The following is a 19,441-nucleotide window of genomic DNA, read 5'->3' on the forward strand; positions in this document are numbered from 1 at the left end:
AAAAGCTTTGAGATGTGATGTTATCGAAGAATGTGGAAAATATCATGGACACAACACGTGAAACATTAACAAAGACGAAAAAAGAAAAAGAAATACTCAACACAATAAACGAAAATAAAAATGAGCTACTTTGGTCACATACTAAGAAATGAAAAACGTAAGTATGCGATTGGTTATACAAGGGAAACTGGAAGGAAAACAAGGACCGGGGAGATGACGTCATGGTTGAAAAATTTAGAGCATTCGAGTGGAAAAACAACAAGAGGACTCTTCAGAACTGCCACAGGCAGAGTAAAATGGGCCGTGATGATCGCTAATGTCCTTAAAGGATGAGCCACACGCAGAAGAAGAATGTTTTGTAATATATTTTTCATTCTCTTTCAGTCTTCCTGAACACCTCCCCTGTTGCTTGGTTTTAACTTTATTTTTTCTTCTATTATGCTGATTATTTCTTTGATTTACGGTATTATTTTCCATCTTTTCTCTATCAATAACAACTGTTTGCTTTTTCACCCTTGCAATTTTTTTAATTTATCTTTTTTTTCCTACCAAAATATTATGATCTATCGGTACACATATGTAGTCTATTTGGTTTAGGACCACTCGTTCAGGGGTATCTACTGATGATTTCCAGTTGTACAGGCGAATTTAGGAATGTTAAAAATTGTAGTTGTGATTTTTAGTTCACTCTTTAGACTATCTTTCACCATGTAATGTTTCTGTTATACTTCGCTAATCTTCGTACTGAAATATCCCATGGCATTATTCACTTCGTGTTTTTTGTAGGTAAGTACTATTATTCTTTCTCATTCTTTATATAACGTTACAGTTAATGTAACGTGCTTTGTTTGTCGTCAAATTCAATTAAAATATTTCGAATTTATTTTTAAATAGACACTCCATTTTTATGAGAGAGCAGTAGCCACGTGCAATTTTCGTTGATATAAAATGACAAATATTCCGATTTCCACATTTAGTTGTGTTTGAAACCAACAAGGCGTTGCGTTGGTAAGTATTGTTTTTAGATTCTTTTAATCCTATCTGCAGATATTTTGTATGGTTGGAGATATTCTGAAATATAAAATTAGATTTTCGTAATAAACTGTTAAATTAGGTATATTGTTTTTCTTTGGTTTTTAAGATGGCGTACTTAGTTAAATACGTGGAGGTATTCACAGGTTAATAAATGAATATCTGGCGTTCATAAAGAATATTTATTGGCTGGTGGATTCCTTTTTGAACCTCTGAAAGGAAAAAGCAATTTCTTTAACAGAAAACTCCCTTTAGAGGTTAAGGGTTCTCAATAAATTTTTCGAGTGTCGAGTTTGAGTAAAGCTTTGAGTACTATCCTAATAAAAACCGTTAAAATTTGTTTTTAACGTAACAAGAATTTGTTAATATAATCTTCGTTAGTCTTGTGTGGGTGCATACATTTGTACATTTACATTTGTGGTTGGGTTTGTAGTTGCATCAATAATATCGTGAGAATGGGACAAGTTTTTTACAGTTGTGTCTTATCGTATTTATTTATGATTCTGGCTGATCGGGAGATTCTTGGCAAACCTGCCCCATTTAAGGAGCCTCTGTTCTCGGAACGCATTTAAGGCCGTTATATTTAACAGCCAATACCATGATTGTTTTGAGAACAATACATATTTGAGAGCACATGGTAAAATTAGACTAGGTATAAAGAATATTCTACCTATTATGACACACGGTTCTGGATTCTGATTACGTATTTGCACTCAATCGCTATAGCTGCACATTTCATTCATTTTACAGTACGTTCTTACTCAAATTCTAGGGTGTATCTAATTATGTGATAATGTGGCCAAAAAGAAGCTGAGTACGTGAAAACTATGCACGCTCAGTTCTTTTTATGTTGAGCTCACAGTGGAGTGGTTTTAGTCCGGTAATGATTTCCATCGTTACAACAATAATTCAGTTTCCTCATGTGGCGGTAACCAGGCGGTATTAAGATCTATAAAGAAATCAAATCCGTGTTTCTTTCAGAAATCAAAATTTTACTGGCAGTCAAGATTAAAGCCAAGAGACAATAAAATTAAGTCAAAAGGAAAGACAACACATTTTTTCTATAAAATTCAGATCTGTGTCACATTCAGAAATTTTAAAATTACAACAGAAAATAATCATGTTGCTCTTCAACTTTTCTTATGAGATCAAATCTAATATATTAGTTAATATATCTGAATATCGGAAAAACGAAATCTAAGTGGTGTTAATATCCTAATTACGAATTATAAGAGAATGGTTTGCTTTAAGTTCAGTGAAAATCTTAATATTACCAAAGAAAATAATCATGTTGCTCTCTAACTTAACTTATGCGATAGAATCTGAAGGACGCAGGGAGAAATAAAATATAACATATGTAATCATAAAACAATAAAATATAGCTTACCTCCTGGGGAAGTTTGAAATATGCTCGGTGGTCCAATAATAATCCTATGCACATCACTGTAGTAATTGCTAACGGAAACTCTTACTAAATATCTCGTATACGGTTTCAGTTCGTTAATAATTTGGGTCTCGTTAAAAGTTACCAGCTCCGAACAATTCCGTGTTTCGAAACAATCAAATCCATCAACATATTTGCTGTAGTATATCATATATTTTATGCTAGCCATGGATATGTTGGAACAGTCTTCATGAACAGACGGTTTTGGCATTGTTAGTATTAACGAATTGAATGACTTAGAATTTAAAGAAAGCGTGTAGTTGTTGTGTTGTTTCGGACTGAGACATCTTCCTGGTGGGTAAGGTTGAATATGCTTTCCGTAAATAATGATATCGGAAACGTCGATCTGAAAAATTTAATTTTATTTAACGATTTGAAATTTCTTTTGTCCAGATGACTGATGACCGTTAATACTTTTGGGATTACCTACTACAACACACACACACATACACACACACATCCGATACAGTGTCTTGTATATACCAGCACAATTCCGTGTATTTTTGTTTATACGATATGGTTGACTAGGACATATATGTGAAACGTTACTGTAATCGTGTCACACTTCATTAGAAACTACTACTTTTTTACTGGCAAACTCACTGGAATAGGCTGCCATCCAAATTGAATCACTCATGGGTATCTGAAGGTGTCTGAGGTTTCACTGTTTTAATTCTTAGTTTTTATTTTTTAGATAATATTTATTGTTATTGTAGCTGCGATATTATATGTAATGAATGATATATGTAGTCGAAACTCATAAATCCAATAAAAAATCCAATAACTGTGATCAACATGATTGGAACGTGATCAGCTGAAATACGGGGTATAAATTTTGGGTTAAAAGGTACTGCCTTTGGTTTTCGCCAGTCCCTAAGATTGTTAGGTTTAAGTTCGTCTTTGGTTTCAGATCCATTTAACTAATGGACTAATGTGATACTGTGTTTAAATGTTCTGCTTATTGTTACAATTAATATAACACGCTTAATTTGTAGTCAAATTCAATTTCAATTCTTAAAAGTATTTCGTTAAGATTTTAAAATAGACACTCCATTTTTATGGGAGCAGTAGCCACGTCTAATTATTATTGTCGATATAAAATCGCAAACATTCTGATTTTCGAGTCTTAGCTCTGCGTGTCAACCACGGCGATTTTTAAGTGTTGTTTTTAGATTATTTTTGCGTGATAACGATTGTTGGTTTTTCTCTTGTAGAAATAACACAGTTAGGTTCAGGGCGAATGCCTATGTTTTACTTACAGGCCGTTATTGCCTTGATGTTATTTTTTGGATTTTTATCTGCTACCGGTAACTTGGATTCTGGGAAATTTGAGGTTGAGATTCCTCTCTGAGGATATTTTTATGAAAATTAATGGGAAAATCCCAGGATATTTTTATGGGTATTTCTGGTATTCCAGTATCGAGGATGTTCCTTGGGATTTGATTTATTTCTAATTTCGAGAACCAAATATTTTGTATAGTTTGAACAATTTGGTTCATGAATTGAGAACATTTCATATAGTTGACTGCGACGATACATGTCGCTGGCAAGGGTTAATTCAGTTAAGTACAACATCAATGTATTAATTCCAGTCAGTGTGGTTAATTAAATTAAAAATTTCGTTTGTTTAATAACATAACGAGTTATTATTAAGTTATCGAGTGATCAGGCAAAAAAATTTTATGAATAAACTGTTCAGTTTTTTTGAAGGTTACTGTTTTATTTTTATGACACAACATTTAGTTTACCACAGGCTGTATTCTTTTTTTATGTCTTAATATTGAGTACTTATTTAAATACCTTTAAAAATATGGAGCTATTCACAGGGTGATAAATGAATACGTGGTTCCCCTAAAGAATATTTATTGTTTACTGGATTCCTTTTGAACCTGTGAAAGGAAGAAGCAATTTTCCTAAGAGAATACTCCCCTTGAAGATTAAGGGTTCTCTATAAAGTAAATTTTTATTAGCCGGAGTGTTGAGTTTAAGTGAGCTTTGATTATTATCCTGACAATTATGGGTAAAGTAAGTATTTTTAATGTAACGTTATATTTCTTATCTCTTGGACCTATTACTACGGTTTATTCAACCATCATGACTGCAGAGCCAAAAAACCATGTTTTGAAAACAACATGAGAATTCATGTTGTTTTCATATAATCTATAGTAGAAAAGCCCCGTTTAAGTTAAACTAAAGAATGCTCAAAAGTGAAAGTAAATTAACCTGCGATGTAGTGTATTTTTAGTGACTTTAGAATTGTATTTAAAAAACTGTGGCAGCCAACTTGTAATTTCACAGCTATCGTCTTCATACCCAGTCTAAGCTAACTCTGTTTAAAGCAATGGCGTAATCACAATTCAGGAGCCCCGGGGTGGAAGTAACCGAGGAGACGCCCATCCCCAATATAACAAAAAAGCTATGACTTACCCCCATTTAGGAACCTTCCTAAATATATGTTTGAAATTTAAAGATAAAATATAATCAAATTTATATCTATGCTATGATAGACATTACTTTTAGTTCAATTAATCTGGTTTGGTTTTATTCGTCATATAAACTAAAGTAAGGGTTAACATTGATAATACAAGAATATTTTGTTAATATTCATACTTCAATTTATTTCATTTTATTTTACTTTTTTCTTATTTTCATTTCTGAAAATTGTTTCATTACATATTTGAAGTTGATGGCGTTTGCTACTTCACGTTCAATCGAGACCATTGCCAAACCATTTAACCGGGTCTGGCTCATCGAGGATCGTAAATAGCTTTTTATGATTTTGAATTTTGAAAAACTCTTTTCATTAGAAGCAATAGAAACACACGCTGTTAAAAACAGTTCTATGGCAACAAAGACATTTCTAACAGATTCCATCAGATCCATATCAAGAATAAACTGTGCCATCTTCAATGTAGTCCAATTACTGGCCTCTCCATTTATTCTTGCAGATTTTATATGGTAGCGAAGTCTTTTGATCTCATTAAAAATTTCTTTCGTATCGAATTCTTCGAAGGATTCACTAAATTTCTCAGCTGAAACACAAAGTTCTGTGTGACAATGATTGAGTAAATACTTGATTTTAAATTTTTCGAATACAGTCTCCATGTTTTGCATTCTAGTTTAAAGCTATTGTTGAAGCTTGTCTAAACATTCAAGCACAGATCTTTTAGTTTCATCTATGAGCGATAGTTTGGCATCTTCGGCTGTTTCTCCAGGCATTATCTTTTTTAAACATCTCCTATTTTTTTTTTCAAGAGAGATTCTCATTTTCTTATATTTCTCCGAAGTAAACTGGAGATAATTCGTGACCAACTCATATTGACCGTCTTTCAAAAATACTTTCAAACTTTGCAGTTTTATTACGACGTTTCAAGGCTCAAACTCTCCATCTGTAAATACCTCTGTGCACTGTTTATTTCTTGCCAAATAAATAAAGGAATCTATAAAATTTAAAGTCAGAAATGTTCGAGAGTAATATTTCAACAGAGCCCCTTGTGTTAATATTTTCTTTGGCGTCGCACAATTTTTCTGTAACTTAATCTAATTTTCCAAAATGCTTCAAAATAGGTTTCACAGCTTCGTCATACTCCATCTAGTGTCATGTAGCTGTTTCTAGTGTCATGTAGGATAAACCTACTACTTCCAATAAAATTCCCCATCTATGTGGAGAGGACGAAAAGAAATTATATACGATTTCTAAAGTTGCAAAAAACGTTATATAGCTAGGGTTGATTGCAAATGCATAACTTATACACAAATTGAGAGAATGATTTGCATAAAGCACAAAATATGAAATATGATTTTGCTATTTTTTCCTTGATCCTTACTTGGACACCCGTATGGATGCCTGACATAGCGACTTCGTTATCATAGACACTTGTAGATTCAATCTATCTTGTTCCATTGCATTTATAATAACATTGGTTATGTCTAGTGATTTTTTCCTGTAAGAATAAAATATCGTCAAAAAGATTCCTTAACTTCAATTTTAACATTCTCGGTAACAAAAACGTATCTCACTACCTCACTCATTTGGTATAAGTGGGAAACATCACTTTTATTAAATTTAAACCACTACTATGTAACTGGAATCTTTCCTTCAATCTTCGCTACAGGATAGTGAAATGCTATGTCTGGTCCCTATTATTATACGACATGGAGATATGGACGTTAAAAATATCCTCCATGAACAAGTTGGAGGCCTTCGAAATGTAGACCTTTCCAAGAATGTTCCGCATACCATGGACCGATAGGGTGAGAAACGAATAAGTCTTAAGAAAGGCAAACACTGAGAGATAATTACTCAACTTAATCAAGGTACGAAAAATTGGATATCTGGGCCATATCCCAAGAGGCAAAAAATACGCAATCCCTCAACTGATTATCCAAGGAACGATTGAGGGTAAGAGAGGAGTAGGTCGCAAACAAATGTCGTGGCTACGAAATATAAAGAACTGGACAGGCATAAATAACACTGGCGAGCTTTTACATGCCGCACAAGATAGATGTCTGACCTTATGATAATTCGCCATTGCGCCAAACATCAGGAGTACTACCAAAAAGAACCAGAAATGATTTTCTGCTAGAGACTCTTGCTCAGCAAATCTCTAAGTTCATTTTGTATCATTGGAGACAAGTAAGTTACAGTGTTTAAAGCAGAATGTATCCGTAAAACATGTTCATTTAGAACAGGATCATAATTTGAAAGAAGGTGAACAGGTTCACGGAAGTTGCCTCTATTTTCCGAAGTCAAGCCTTCCCTATGACCTCGGAATGATAGGTTCTGCTTAGCTAGGAACAGAGTTTTGCCAAAAAGACAATGTAAAAGATTGTTCAATTTTTCCTTTTCTTCTTCTATAATTTTTTGATTGCTGGCATCAATAGTTTTATATATAAGGCAAGCGTTTTCCATTTTTCTAGGCTTGCCAGGTGGTCCTCAGAGTATTCATGTTGGGACACCTTTTTTCGTGTTCACGCGCACAAGAGTTTCTTTGTTTGTAACAAAATGATAATAAAACATCTCAGTGTCCGCTTGATACTTTCTTTATTCGGAAAATTATGGTTCGGTTAAGAAACAATCGTTTTACTATTTGGGAATTTATACAGCCAGATATATTATATGAGTATAGAGGCTAGCTATACCGTATTTAAATAAGTTTTTTATGTAACTGCAACGTATATTACAGTACCTACTATTTTTTTATAAAAGGAAACATAAAGTAAACTTTATACCTACTTACTGTTATGTAACAGAACGTAGTTTCATATGCTTGAAATTTTTTTCGTTATTTTCTTAATTTTTGTACCAATTTGGAGGCCCCCATATATCAGAGGCACTGGGCGGACCAGCCCCCTCTTTGTTACGTCACTGGTTTAAACATATCAACATTGATAACTAATAATTTTTTTTTATTTTATGAACATATTTGCAAAACACGATTTTTTTAAATATACTCAACTTAAAAAACTTAAAAAAAACGAGTTTTCGAATTCTTATATGACGAGAACGAGATATTCACAAATTAATATATTAAAAATATAAAACTAAATAAATTTACCTCTTTTGTAAATAATTTATATTCCTTCCTATTTAGGGCATGCAGTACTCCTTTTTGAGTCCAATATAGTGTGACAAAATCAGCTTCTAAATTAGTAAGAGGAAAACCATCCCTAATGTAGTTCGAATCTGCTAATAGTCCACACGATTCAGCATCTTTGTCCGACCACATGAGATTTTGGGTATAGATATCCAAAAAGATTACTTTTGGTCGAGCGTTGATATCCGAATGATCAAGAGTAAAAAAAGGACCTATTTCTGGTTTATAGGGACAATTGCATGGTTTGTTAGGGGCGGTTTTATGATCAATAAAAAAGTTTTTAACATTATTTCCGAAAATATCGCTTTGCATTAATTTGTATTTTGAATCTTTTGTTATTTCAATCCAGTACAATGCTTTGGTAAAAGGAGAAACTTCTAGTCTTGTTATAAAACCTTCTTCGCTTTCTAAAACCTTCACACTCTCCAAGAAATCTTGGTTGAGATCAACTTTGAAAATTGCTGATTTATTATGACCATCCACTTTTTGAATATAATATAACACCCTGCCTATCCAATCTAACGTCAATCCATCAGTATCAGATCTTACGTCATGAATTTTACTTTGAACATTCCTTAACATGTTTCGCTCAAACATCTCCCCTTTCTTGTCAATCCAGAATATCTTTTTTTCTTTAGCAAGGTATGATATCTGTTTAGGTTCAGTAACACTGTCCACTAAAGCAATAGTTCTGTTAAGATCTATATCATCTATGTATATTGAATTTTCTGCAGCTACAAGAAGAGTTGGTATTGGATGTTCGTGTGCTGTGTTCACCGATGTTACTGGCGATTTCACCCCCAGGCCAATTTTGGTAAACGCCTGAACCTAAAATTTTACAAAGTCTTTGTTAGTGAGATTGTTAATTATTAATAAAATATCGGTTTATATTCTCTTATTTTGGTTTAAAAATGCTCTTTGATAATAAAGTAACAATAAATATTAAATTTAATTACGTAAATACAAATTTAAACACTCCATGTAAAGATAACATACATATAAAATATTGACCGAAAGACAATATTCATATAATATCCATTTATGTAGACTGTTGAATAGGCGTTATCTTACATTAGTTTATATTGATATTTCCCACCATTACGGAGATGAGTCCTGGACATTAAAATTAAAGACTCTCGATGAACTGAAGGCGAACTACAACCAAATTATTATGATACAACCAAGGAACTGATCAGCAGCAAACGCCCATCCGTTCCTTGCTTACGTAATTTTATATACTTAGGTCATTTGATATATTTTTATTTTCAGTTGGTAGACCAAATCCTTTCTAAATCAATTTTTTGTTTATTTTGAACTCTCACTTCAATCTTATTTTTAAAGTTGTAACCTCTTTGATATTCTCCATGGACACGGAACCAGAAGGTCTTAAAAACTGTGAAAATCTATGCCATAGTCGATTCATATCTTCTGGTAAACATGACTTAATAAGGAGATATATTATTGCCGCATAGTTGTCAGCAGTTATGCCTAAGGTCTCAAGTAAACGAAGTTTAGTTTCAATCATATCATAAAGTGCAGAAATATTACAAGAACTACTAGAAACTTGACTTAAAATTAACTTTAAGAGCTCTCCAAAGTATACGTCAATCTGGAGATCCTCTGCCAAACCTAGACTGCAAATTCTGAATAATCTGAGTAATTTTCGGCTACTGCAGGAAAACTCTCCAGTAATCGTCTGGCCTTGCTACCCTCCACAGTGACTTGTCTCAAATAAGCTATCTTATCGTTTCATGAATATGCGTAAAATGCTCTGTAACCCCAAGCTATCAGTCTCAATAAGATTGAGAACACTAAAGTGTTATGTGTGGTCTCTATTACTATATGGCTGTGAGACCTTGACATTAAAACAGTATGACGTCAACAAATTAAATTCATTTGAAATGTGGATGTACCGCCGAATGCTAAGAATAAGCTGGACCAGCAGAACTACGAATGAAGAAGTACTGAGAGCAATGAACACACGCCCTCATCTGCTCAATACTATCAAAATTAGAAAGACGTCATATATAAGACACATAATGCGCCATAGAGAATTTGAGTAGCTCCAGGTAATATTAGAAGGCAAGATTGAAGGTAAAAGGGGCATAGGACGAAAGAAAAAATCTTGGCTACGAAACATCAGAGATTGGACCCACACAAGAGGAAATGAATTAATTCATCAAGCCAAGAACAGAGAAAAATTTGCCATATTGATCGCCAACCTCAACAGAGAAGGCACTTAGGAGGATCTTTGCAATTAATTGATAGATCATCATGCACTACTTTAAACTGCGATCAAAAGGAAAGCCAATCTTTCAACTTTCAAGCTTCCATTAAATTCCTTGAACTCGATTGGAGGTAATTTAAATTGATGCCATCATATTTGTACTTAAGTTCATAGTACCTTGAACATTATTTATCCTTTACCTCCATCTCACTGATTAATTCTTCTTCAGAAACTCCTTCGAACATACTTTTGAGTATCGCACTTTCCACGCCACAAAGTTCATTCATTGTAATTTACTTGTAAAAGTTACCACTGTACGCTAATTTGCTGCCAGAGTCGAGTATACACCGGTTCAGCTAAAAAAACTGTCCAAAACATTAGTAACCTTAGTACATGTACTACGAAGCGCTGTTCTGCGTTTTTTATCTGATTTCATTTTTTCTTTTTTAGCTTAAAAAGATTAACTTTGTTCAAGCCTTACGACAAACACCTTTTATGCACACTCCTACCACGTATATAAGTCCTACTACAGTCGCCAAATGTTAAGTTTGGAAATTCTCGCAGATACCTTCCCCAAAAGATTCCTGCTTCGAAATGATAGAAAATAAATTTCAATTACATAAAAATTACTTTCATTTAAAATACACCAAAAGTGGCTTAAAATGTTTTATTTTTTTATGATTCGGTGGCACAAATTCAACTGCTTCAAAAAGTAAACTTAAAAATTTTATTACTTTACTAAACACAGTTTGCGGCGATACAATTAATGCGTCGTGCCGAATAAGGAATTTTTAGGTAAACATATGAAGTATTCATGGACTCCGCAATGATTTATCATGGTTCTTTATCTGCATATTATTATTAAGACATTAATATAGATAATATGTATGTAAATAATTACCTCAAAATGATACTCTTTTGAATTCTCTATCATCTCCAATCTGTACTCAGTCTCATTGTCTCTATTAATCACATTATCACATAAATCCAATTCAACTTCGCTGTCCATAAACCAACATCTCAGTTTGTAGCCTTGTAAAATCCCATTCGGGTTTACCGGAGGGTCCCACCTCACAACTATTGTTGCAAAGTGATTTTCAGAGGAAGACTGAGCATCATATTCGACAAAAGTACGTAAGTTTAAAGGAGCAGATGGCGTGGACGATGGCGAAATGACTTCAGTATGAAGCAAAGGTGATGAAGCCCAATAAGTAAATGCTCTTATAGTTACGTTAATGGGTGTAAAAGGCGTTACTTCGAGCCAGTATTTGATTGTCGGAATGGTTGTTGTTACCACCTAAAAAATTCAAAATATATTTAAATTATATTTTTTACAGTAATCCAAATAATACATTATTTGGAGATGTCTATAAGATATAATCTAATTTAAGTATAATTTTAATAAATTTAAATTCATCTTTTGATAGTGCTACGGCGTTATCATTACTTTTCTCTATCTATGTTAAATAATTATTAGATCCTTTAATTATTAGATCCTTTAAAAAGCTAGAAGTCATAATCTTAATACCCTAATACCTAATAACCCTACCCTCCCTAGCAATTTCCGGATATGTTCAATCAAGGTCCAAGTTCAGGGAGTACATAGACTAAAAAATGGTTGGTACTTTCACTGACACTATAAAACTAGGTACAACCTGTGTTATTTACTATCTTTAATGGAAATAACTGTAATTTAAGTTGAAAATACGTTTCTTTTGACATTTCGATTTCTACCTCGAAAATCTTTCTTAAAACTGAAATTAAAAATTAAACAAGGTAATTAATATTTTTACTTGTAGTCAAAATCAAAACGTCAAATTAAACGTATTTTTAACTGAAATTGTGCTTCATTCCCATTAAAGATAGTACATAACAAAAAAAAAAAATGCCAGATGAAAATAGGTTTAGAGCAATCCTTCGCCGTCAATATATTGTTTCCTATATCAATTTACCTTCTAACGAAATCAATTTTAATCGGTAAAAAACACTGTTCTCTCGAATGCTTTCAAAATTTCTAATTTTTTTTTCGACCATTTTCTGTAGTGCGTAATTTAACATTAGGTTTATCTATTTGACAAATAATGCATAAATTCAAATTAGTTATGTTATTTTCCATACTTTCATTAAACACAGATAATATTTTATAAAATTATGTTATTGGCATATAATAAGTAGAAAGGTAGCCATTTAAGTGTATTTTTACCTTTGACCTCTGCAGTTTGAACCGTACATTTTGCGTATATAATTATTTTATTCCACTTCGCGCATAACTCTTATAGTTATACGGTCTAGCCGTACTTTAAAACTTGTATGGCAAATTGCATTTTGTAAAAACGCAATTCCACAAAAGCAAGTTTGAAATTCGAATTCAGCGGGTCAAAATACTTGAGAATACACTCTGAAACTCCGTGGACTTTGATCGGCCACGAAACAGCCCTGGTCCCTAGACTAAATTGTACAACTTTACAGTTACAAGCTTTACTGATGATTTGTCGAAACGCCTAGTCTGCATATGTTAAAGTCAACAAATATAAATGGTAAAAAAGAAACATTTACTTACAGTTAAATCATTATTCTTTAGTGGGTTAACTATTTGGATCTCATAAAAAACAGTACCATAATTGACATTCGATACAGGATCCCATGTTATATTAAAGGATTCGCATGATCCAATAACTTTCACTGAGCGTTTTTCTATCATTTTGGGTATAACGTTTACTTGTAGCCATGGATCTATAAAAAAATTAATTATTTAATCAAGACATAATTTATTTATTTCATCAATAAATTAAATTTTTTTTATAGTTTATATTAAAGCTTATTTTACAACATCCTCGTTACAACCACGTCAAAATTGCCACGTTGCATCGTTGATGAAGTCCCGTAAATAATGTATTCAGGAATCTTGGTACAGCGACCCAGACGAACACATGTGTACGAAATAAGGGCTGTTACTTAACCCAAAACAGGTAGCGTCTTTGTCGATAAACATTAAATTGGCGGTAAGGTGTAGCCTTGGCGCCAATAAAAGTATATGAACGAGTAATGTCAATTGCGAAAAAATAAACTGTGGTGAGATAATTAACAATAAAAATAAGTAAATGATAAATGATAAAAATAAAATAAATTGTGATAAATGTAAACTAAATAAAAGTGCCAAACAAGAACTGACTAGTCAACGTCCCAGTGAAAAACAATCCACAAGAAATAGAAGAAAGTATCCTAGAATTCAAAAACATTGTACAGTAAGCACTTAGAAATAGCCCTACTGAAGAAGAAATAGCTATACCTATGGTAAGGTTTAGAGATATAAACCAGGAAATAAAGGACATAATAAGGGAAAATAGAGCCAAAAAGGGAGCTAGAAGGACAAGAAACCAGGAGGACAAAACAGGGCAAATCAACTAAATAGAGAACTGAAAACAAAGAAATAGAAGACCAAGGGCCAAACATGCAAAACATATGAAAACTACAAAAAATACTAAGAAATGATAGAAAACATATACCTATACTACATGGCGAAAATAGAATTGTCTACTCCATAGATGGAAAATCCGAGGTGATTAAAAGGACTCTCGGGAGAGAATGTACATTAAATTATCACCAAGACGAAGATGTAAACTTCATTGAAGAAGTCGAAAAACAACAAGAAAATAAATGCCCGAAGAACCAGAGGAGGTAATTACACATATAATATAGAGATATTATCTCCTCAAGAAATAAACGAACTAATTAGAAATACCTCACTCAGAAAAGCACCTGGTCTAGATGTAATTTCAAATAAAGCTCTGTTTCTACTAGCAAAAGCAATAGTAGTTTTAACCGGCATCATGATTTCGAAGCCAGGAAAGAATACCACGTTTCTGCAAAACTACAGGCTGATAAGCTTACTGCCAGCAGTTAGCAAGATCGTAGAAAGAGTAATACTGAGCAGACTATAAGCTGAAACATACGAAATAGGACTAATCTCAGAAGCTAAGTTCGGATTTAGAGCAGAATATTCTAGCGAATTACAAGTAGAATTTAGACTGCGAGAATAGATGGATTTAACGACAAACAGTACACAGGGGCAGCGTTTCTGGATATCTGAAGTCTGGCATAAAGACCTACTATACAAAATGAGTGGCTACGGATACAGTGGATACAGTACTTACTAATTGTTTGTTCAAGGCAAGATAAGTCGATATGTAAAAATTAATGAATTCTAATAAACATACCTAGGTGTTTACTTTTTTTGTCACTCAGTATATTTACATATATTTATACCTACCTGGTAACATGTATAAGGAGGAATCGACAACATAAACCATGTGTAATCCTTGTAGAGATTTTCCATTTATAGACGCAATATTTTTCCCTGACAGATCACTTATGGCTGCATTTCTATCGTCTTGTAACCACAACAGCCGTTTATGAAAATAACATAAAGAACCTTGGATGTTAGGTTTCTGCAAACTTGATATAATCTCAACAGAGGGAACTTCGTTATCCCAGTGACCCTTCATTCTACCTTTGTACAAGTTTGATCCTTCTGATCCTCTAACTATCCAATAAACATATTTCTGTTCAAAATCTAATGTTAGACCCATAACTGAAACGAACAAATTAAATCATATGGAAGAAGTATTAAATTTTCAATCTGGTTATTTTACTTTAACAGAATTAGTATCTTAGAGTAGTAATTTAGAAGACGATAATCTTTTTTTTTTTAAATAAAAATGCTTTTTTATTATTTACCTTGTTTTCCAGAAAAATACTGTACATCATGGTATTCGAACCTCTCTACACCGTTAAGATGGGCACATTCAACTTTTATCCCAGTGGACCAATATAGATAAGCTTTATCTGAATCGATATTAAGCTCTTTAGCTAAAACTGTTAACAGTGGTTCTTGTTCTGTTCCATTTAAATTTCCACGTAAAATCTGAAAAAAAATGAGAGGTTATCAATAATTATCAGTAGTAATATATGTGTGTGGGATTATCGGCAGATAAAATTAAAACATTTTAAATTTTGAGCTCAGCAACGATTCTTTTGTATTGTTTCCGTATAAGAAACGTAAACAGTTATGTGGTTGAATGCTTTCTATTCAACATAGGCAAAGCTAATAAAAACATTTTGGTACAGAAACCTATAATATTATCTTGAGGCCTTCTTTAAGTCAATAAATGAAAATTGTCTTATAGTAAATCTATTTTTATCCCCAGTGCCCTATGACATCTGGTATGTAACTGTATATTCATTAATAATAATGAAGACACTGTGTAATGCCCTTTTGATTGCCGCCTCGTTTTTTTTTCTTAATAGATTTTTATATGCTTCCCTTTTATTTAACGTATCACACGCTCCAATCAGACCAATAAAAAAAGGAGATATGATGTAATGACCTTTTGACAATGCCGCAATGTGTGTTTTCTGTCTCAACATATTCGCTACCCCATCCCCTTTCTAGTGATGTATCATACATCACGATCCGACGAACTATTCTACCCCCCCTACAAAACGCTTAAAAAATGAGCAGAATGAAGCTTAGACCTGACCTAGATCTTGTAGGCTGATATTGCACGAAGTTCCTGCTCTAATGAAAATGGATTTCAGGAAGAGAAAAACCTGCTAACAAAGGTTCTGACTAAAAATGACCACCCACTGTCATTTACAAAGGAATTCCACAAGATCGAAGAAAGAAAACAACACGACACCACGAACAAACCAGAAACAACAAGAAGGGACTCAAAGATGACAAGAATGCCATGTGTAAAAGATTTATCACAAAAACTGAAGAGGATAGAAAACAAGTACAACACACAATAACATTTAAAAGAACCAACACACGGAGGTTCATCCTGGGTTAAGTCAACAACACACAAGAAAGATAAAACATTTCATCTATAAAATACCCTGTGAATGCAAGAATTTCTACGTGGGAAAAACAGCAAGACCACTTAACACAATGAAAAGATGCATCAATAATCATGAAAGGAACAGACATGAAAAAGAGGAAAATCAAAAACGCAGCCCTCATCTTACTTAACGAAGAAAAATGTGTAGCAAACCCATCTGTAGAATGTAGCCGTGTTTGGTTCGTCCGTCAATACTAAAAGAAGTAGTCAACAACAAAAATATACCAACAATGGCTGAGTAATAGCAGGTCAAACACACCATCTACAATCTAACACAAAACACATTATAATTTTTACACAAATTTGATATTCCTAGGGTAATAACACCACCCTCAAATGTGTTTTAGTCACTAGGGGCTATTGGCCTACAAGACCCAGATCAGACACGTCAACTTTGAAATGACATAACCAATAACAAAATCTTTGGTTATATACGTTTCTACATCATTTGTACAGAACGATTTCCGGAGTGGAAATCGAAATGTCAAATATTAGTTAATTAAAAATGTGATTTTCATCACAATCACAACTAATAATTGTGGCTTAATCTTATAAAAACAAAATATTAACTTAACAATGCCACAAGAAAGTAGTTTCAGAATGTTGCTATGCGTTTAAAGTTATTTAAAATATAATATCACTTACTAATTGTTGTTTGGGATTGGACCAGTAGAGTTTCATTCCAATCGAATCTACAGCAATACTACCAACTGAATCCAAATCTACCAAACGCCCTTGCTTTTTTGACGTAGTATTGTACCAATAAACGTAAGATGTATTTGTCACCATGAAAATTTGATCCCTATATGGAGCAATGTCTGTATAGTGATAATCTTTCATTGTACTTTTGTCAATAAGTATTTCTAAGCTTTCTCCTGCCGCATTTGTCCTTAGCAGACCCTCAGAAGCTGACCATAAAAGAATAGGCGTTTTTGAAGAATTAAGTGTGATTCCCCGAAAATCTGATGACCATGGTCCTTTTCCAGAGTTGGTGTAAGCCGCTACTTTAAGAATATACTCCGTATTTTCTTTAAGGTTTGTAATAGTAAAGAACGTGTTGTTTATATTTCTATGGATAACCGTATGATCTGTATTGGCTTCTTTTATTGAAATTTCATAGGACCAATTTTGCCAAGCACCTTTGCCTAAAATCGCAAATTTAAAAGTAGATTATACAGAATGAATTATTTGCAATAAAATAAAAATAACTAATATTTTTTTGTAAAACAAAATGTAAAAACGTTAGTTTCATTGTTGAAGCTATTGCACATACTTTTTCATTGTACATATAAAATTACATAAAATTGTACATATAAAATATACTATAAAAGTATTATGTAACATGCATTCCCGACTACGTTTAGTCGCTTAATCAAACGAAAGTATATAGTCTAATCGTCATACAGGAATCTCATAAAATAATTTTATCCAAATTACATTTAAATAAAACAATATTTGCAATATTTAAATAAAACAATATATCAACAATATGTTGATTAACTTAATTTTTGAATTTGAGTATCCTGAAAATAACCTGAATATCCAAAAAATGATAAGATAATGCTAAATCTTAAAAAAAAGAAAAAAGGGCTGTAATTGATAAAAAATATTTATAGAACCAACTCAAAACCGACACTAGCAGACGAAACAGTAAACAAAAATTCACAGTAAAACTATTAAATTCTAAAAAATAGATGTCTAAGAATTCCTTCCGTACCCAATTTGCTAAAACTTTTCTTTCACGTTTCACGTTTTCTTCATGAAATGAAGAAAATTCTTCATACAATTTTTTAGTTATTCTGACGGCATTCTGTTGTTTCTTTTACAAAAAAAATTTCCCATTTCACTATTCGATTTTTGTTCATAGTATAAGTTTATATATTGAACTAAAATTACAAGTTAATCATTGATTTTTTTTTCAATTCGTGAAAAAATATGTACACGTCGAATAAAAAAAATGTCTACGTGTTAATGGGTCGCAGGATTCGTAAAATCTTTATAATTAATTTAACGTTTGGATAGATAAATCATTTTTCGAGTAGGGACATGTTCTCGGTTAGTAATCCAATTTCATCGGCATACTGCCATATAATTTAATTTTATTGAATTTTGACAATGTGCCAGTTTTTCGTAGAGAATTTCCAGTCTCCTAAAATTTTGAATAACGCTGAGCCCATAACGGGTTTTTAATATTATTCTAAAGCTATTTGCTTGTAACATATTAAACTAATTACTATTTTAATGAGAATAAGTCACAATTGAAGTTTAAAATAAGTTTATTAACGTTTCAATTTCCACTTCGAAAATCGTTCTCAAATGTTTGTATTTTGAGAACGATTTTCGAAGTAGAAATTGAATCTTCAATGAACTGATTTTAAACTTAAAATTGGCTTATTTCAATTAATATAGTAATTAATATAATTTAATAGTTTCAAGTATTGTTTCATCAATGTAAACTCAACCACTGTTTGGTTTTGCGATTATTTACACAAGTACTACAAAAGTTCACTTAAGATTGGCTTGAAAGCCCGAAAACGTTTTGAACTTTTAGTCCATTTGGATTTTTAAATATAATTTTAATTAAATATATCACTTACAACATAAGTGTTTTACTTCAATTTTCTAGTTTTTTAACTATATGGTATACAGCCAACTCGCGGGAATTATCCCTTTTTAAATTTAAAATAACTTTTTTGGCCACTAAGTGCCCCAATAGCTTACGCATAATAATATTGCAAAAAAACTGCTATATATATATATATATATATATATATATATATATATATATATATATATAAGTATACTTACATTTTATACATTTTAAACAAAGTTATTAATATTTATTTAAAAAAGAAATTAACAAAAATATTCCTTCCAAATTGAAGGTTTTTGCGAGCTTTTTCAATAAAAAATTTCAATACGGAATAAATTCTAATGGCTTGAACTTACAGTCTTTAATTCTAATCAAGTTCTTAATTTGTTTATATATTGTTTACAAGAGAAAAATAACAGAGAATCTATTGCATCTTTTATACAGTGTAGAAACCACTTATGGAATAAAATTATTTCTGTCCTTGTTTTAAAAAATTGACTTTTATATATAAATATGTGCTTTTTAAACATAAATTTAAATTTACCTGCTGATTCACGCAAGCCTAGCATAGTCGATAAGCTTTATTTTTAATGAAACGTTCTGTATATTTTTATATTTTTAAAACTTGCTTAACAACATGACCTCAAC

At 32.2% G+C, this 19,441-nt stretch overlaps 1 protein-coding gene across 3 annotated transcripts in view; it reads right to left on the reverse strand.

Moving 5' to 3' along the window:
- Nucleotides 1-19,441, reverse strand: part of sev (receptor protein-tyrosine kinase sevenless) — a 231,028-nt gene that overhangs the window by 38,569 nt on the left and 173,018 nt on the right. For all 3 annotated transcript variants that reach the window (XM_072535084.1, XM_072535083.1, XM_072535082.1), the window contains exons 11-17: nucleotides 16,846-17,345; nucleotides 15,038-15,224; nucleotides 14,571-14,891; nucleotides 12,861-13,033; nucleotides 11,202-11,597; nucleotides 8,035-8,901; nucleotides 2,420-2,822 (exon numbers count right to left, since the gene is read on the reverse strand). In XM_072535084.1, the coding sequence (XP_072391185.1) occupies nucleotides 2,420-2,822; nucleotides 8,035-8,901; nucleotides 11,202-11,597; nucleotides 12,861-13,033; nucleotides 14,571-14,891; nucleotides 15,038-15,224; nucleotides 16,846-17,345 (2,847 nt within the window). The remainder of the gene's footprint in view (nucleotides 1-2,419; nucleotides 2,823-8,034; nucleotides 8,902-11,201; nucleotides 11,598-12,860; nucleotides 13,034-14,570; nucleotides 14,892-15,037; nucleotides 15,225-16,845; nucleotides 17,346-19,441) is intronic.

The sequence above is a fragment of the Diabrotica undecimpunctata genome, chromosome 6 (genome assembly GCF_040954645.1).
Source record: "Diabrotica undecimpunctata isolate CICGRU chromosome 6, icDiaUnde3, whole genome shotgun sequence".
NCBI classification, from domain to species: Eukaryota; Metazoa; Arthropoda; class Insecta; order Coleoptera; family Chrysomelidae; genus Diabrotica; species Diabrotica undecimpunctata.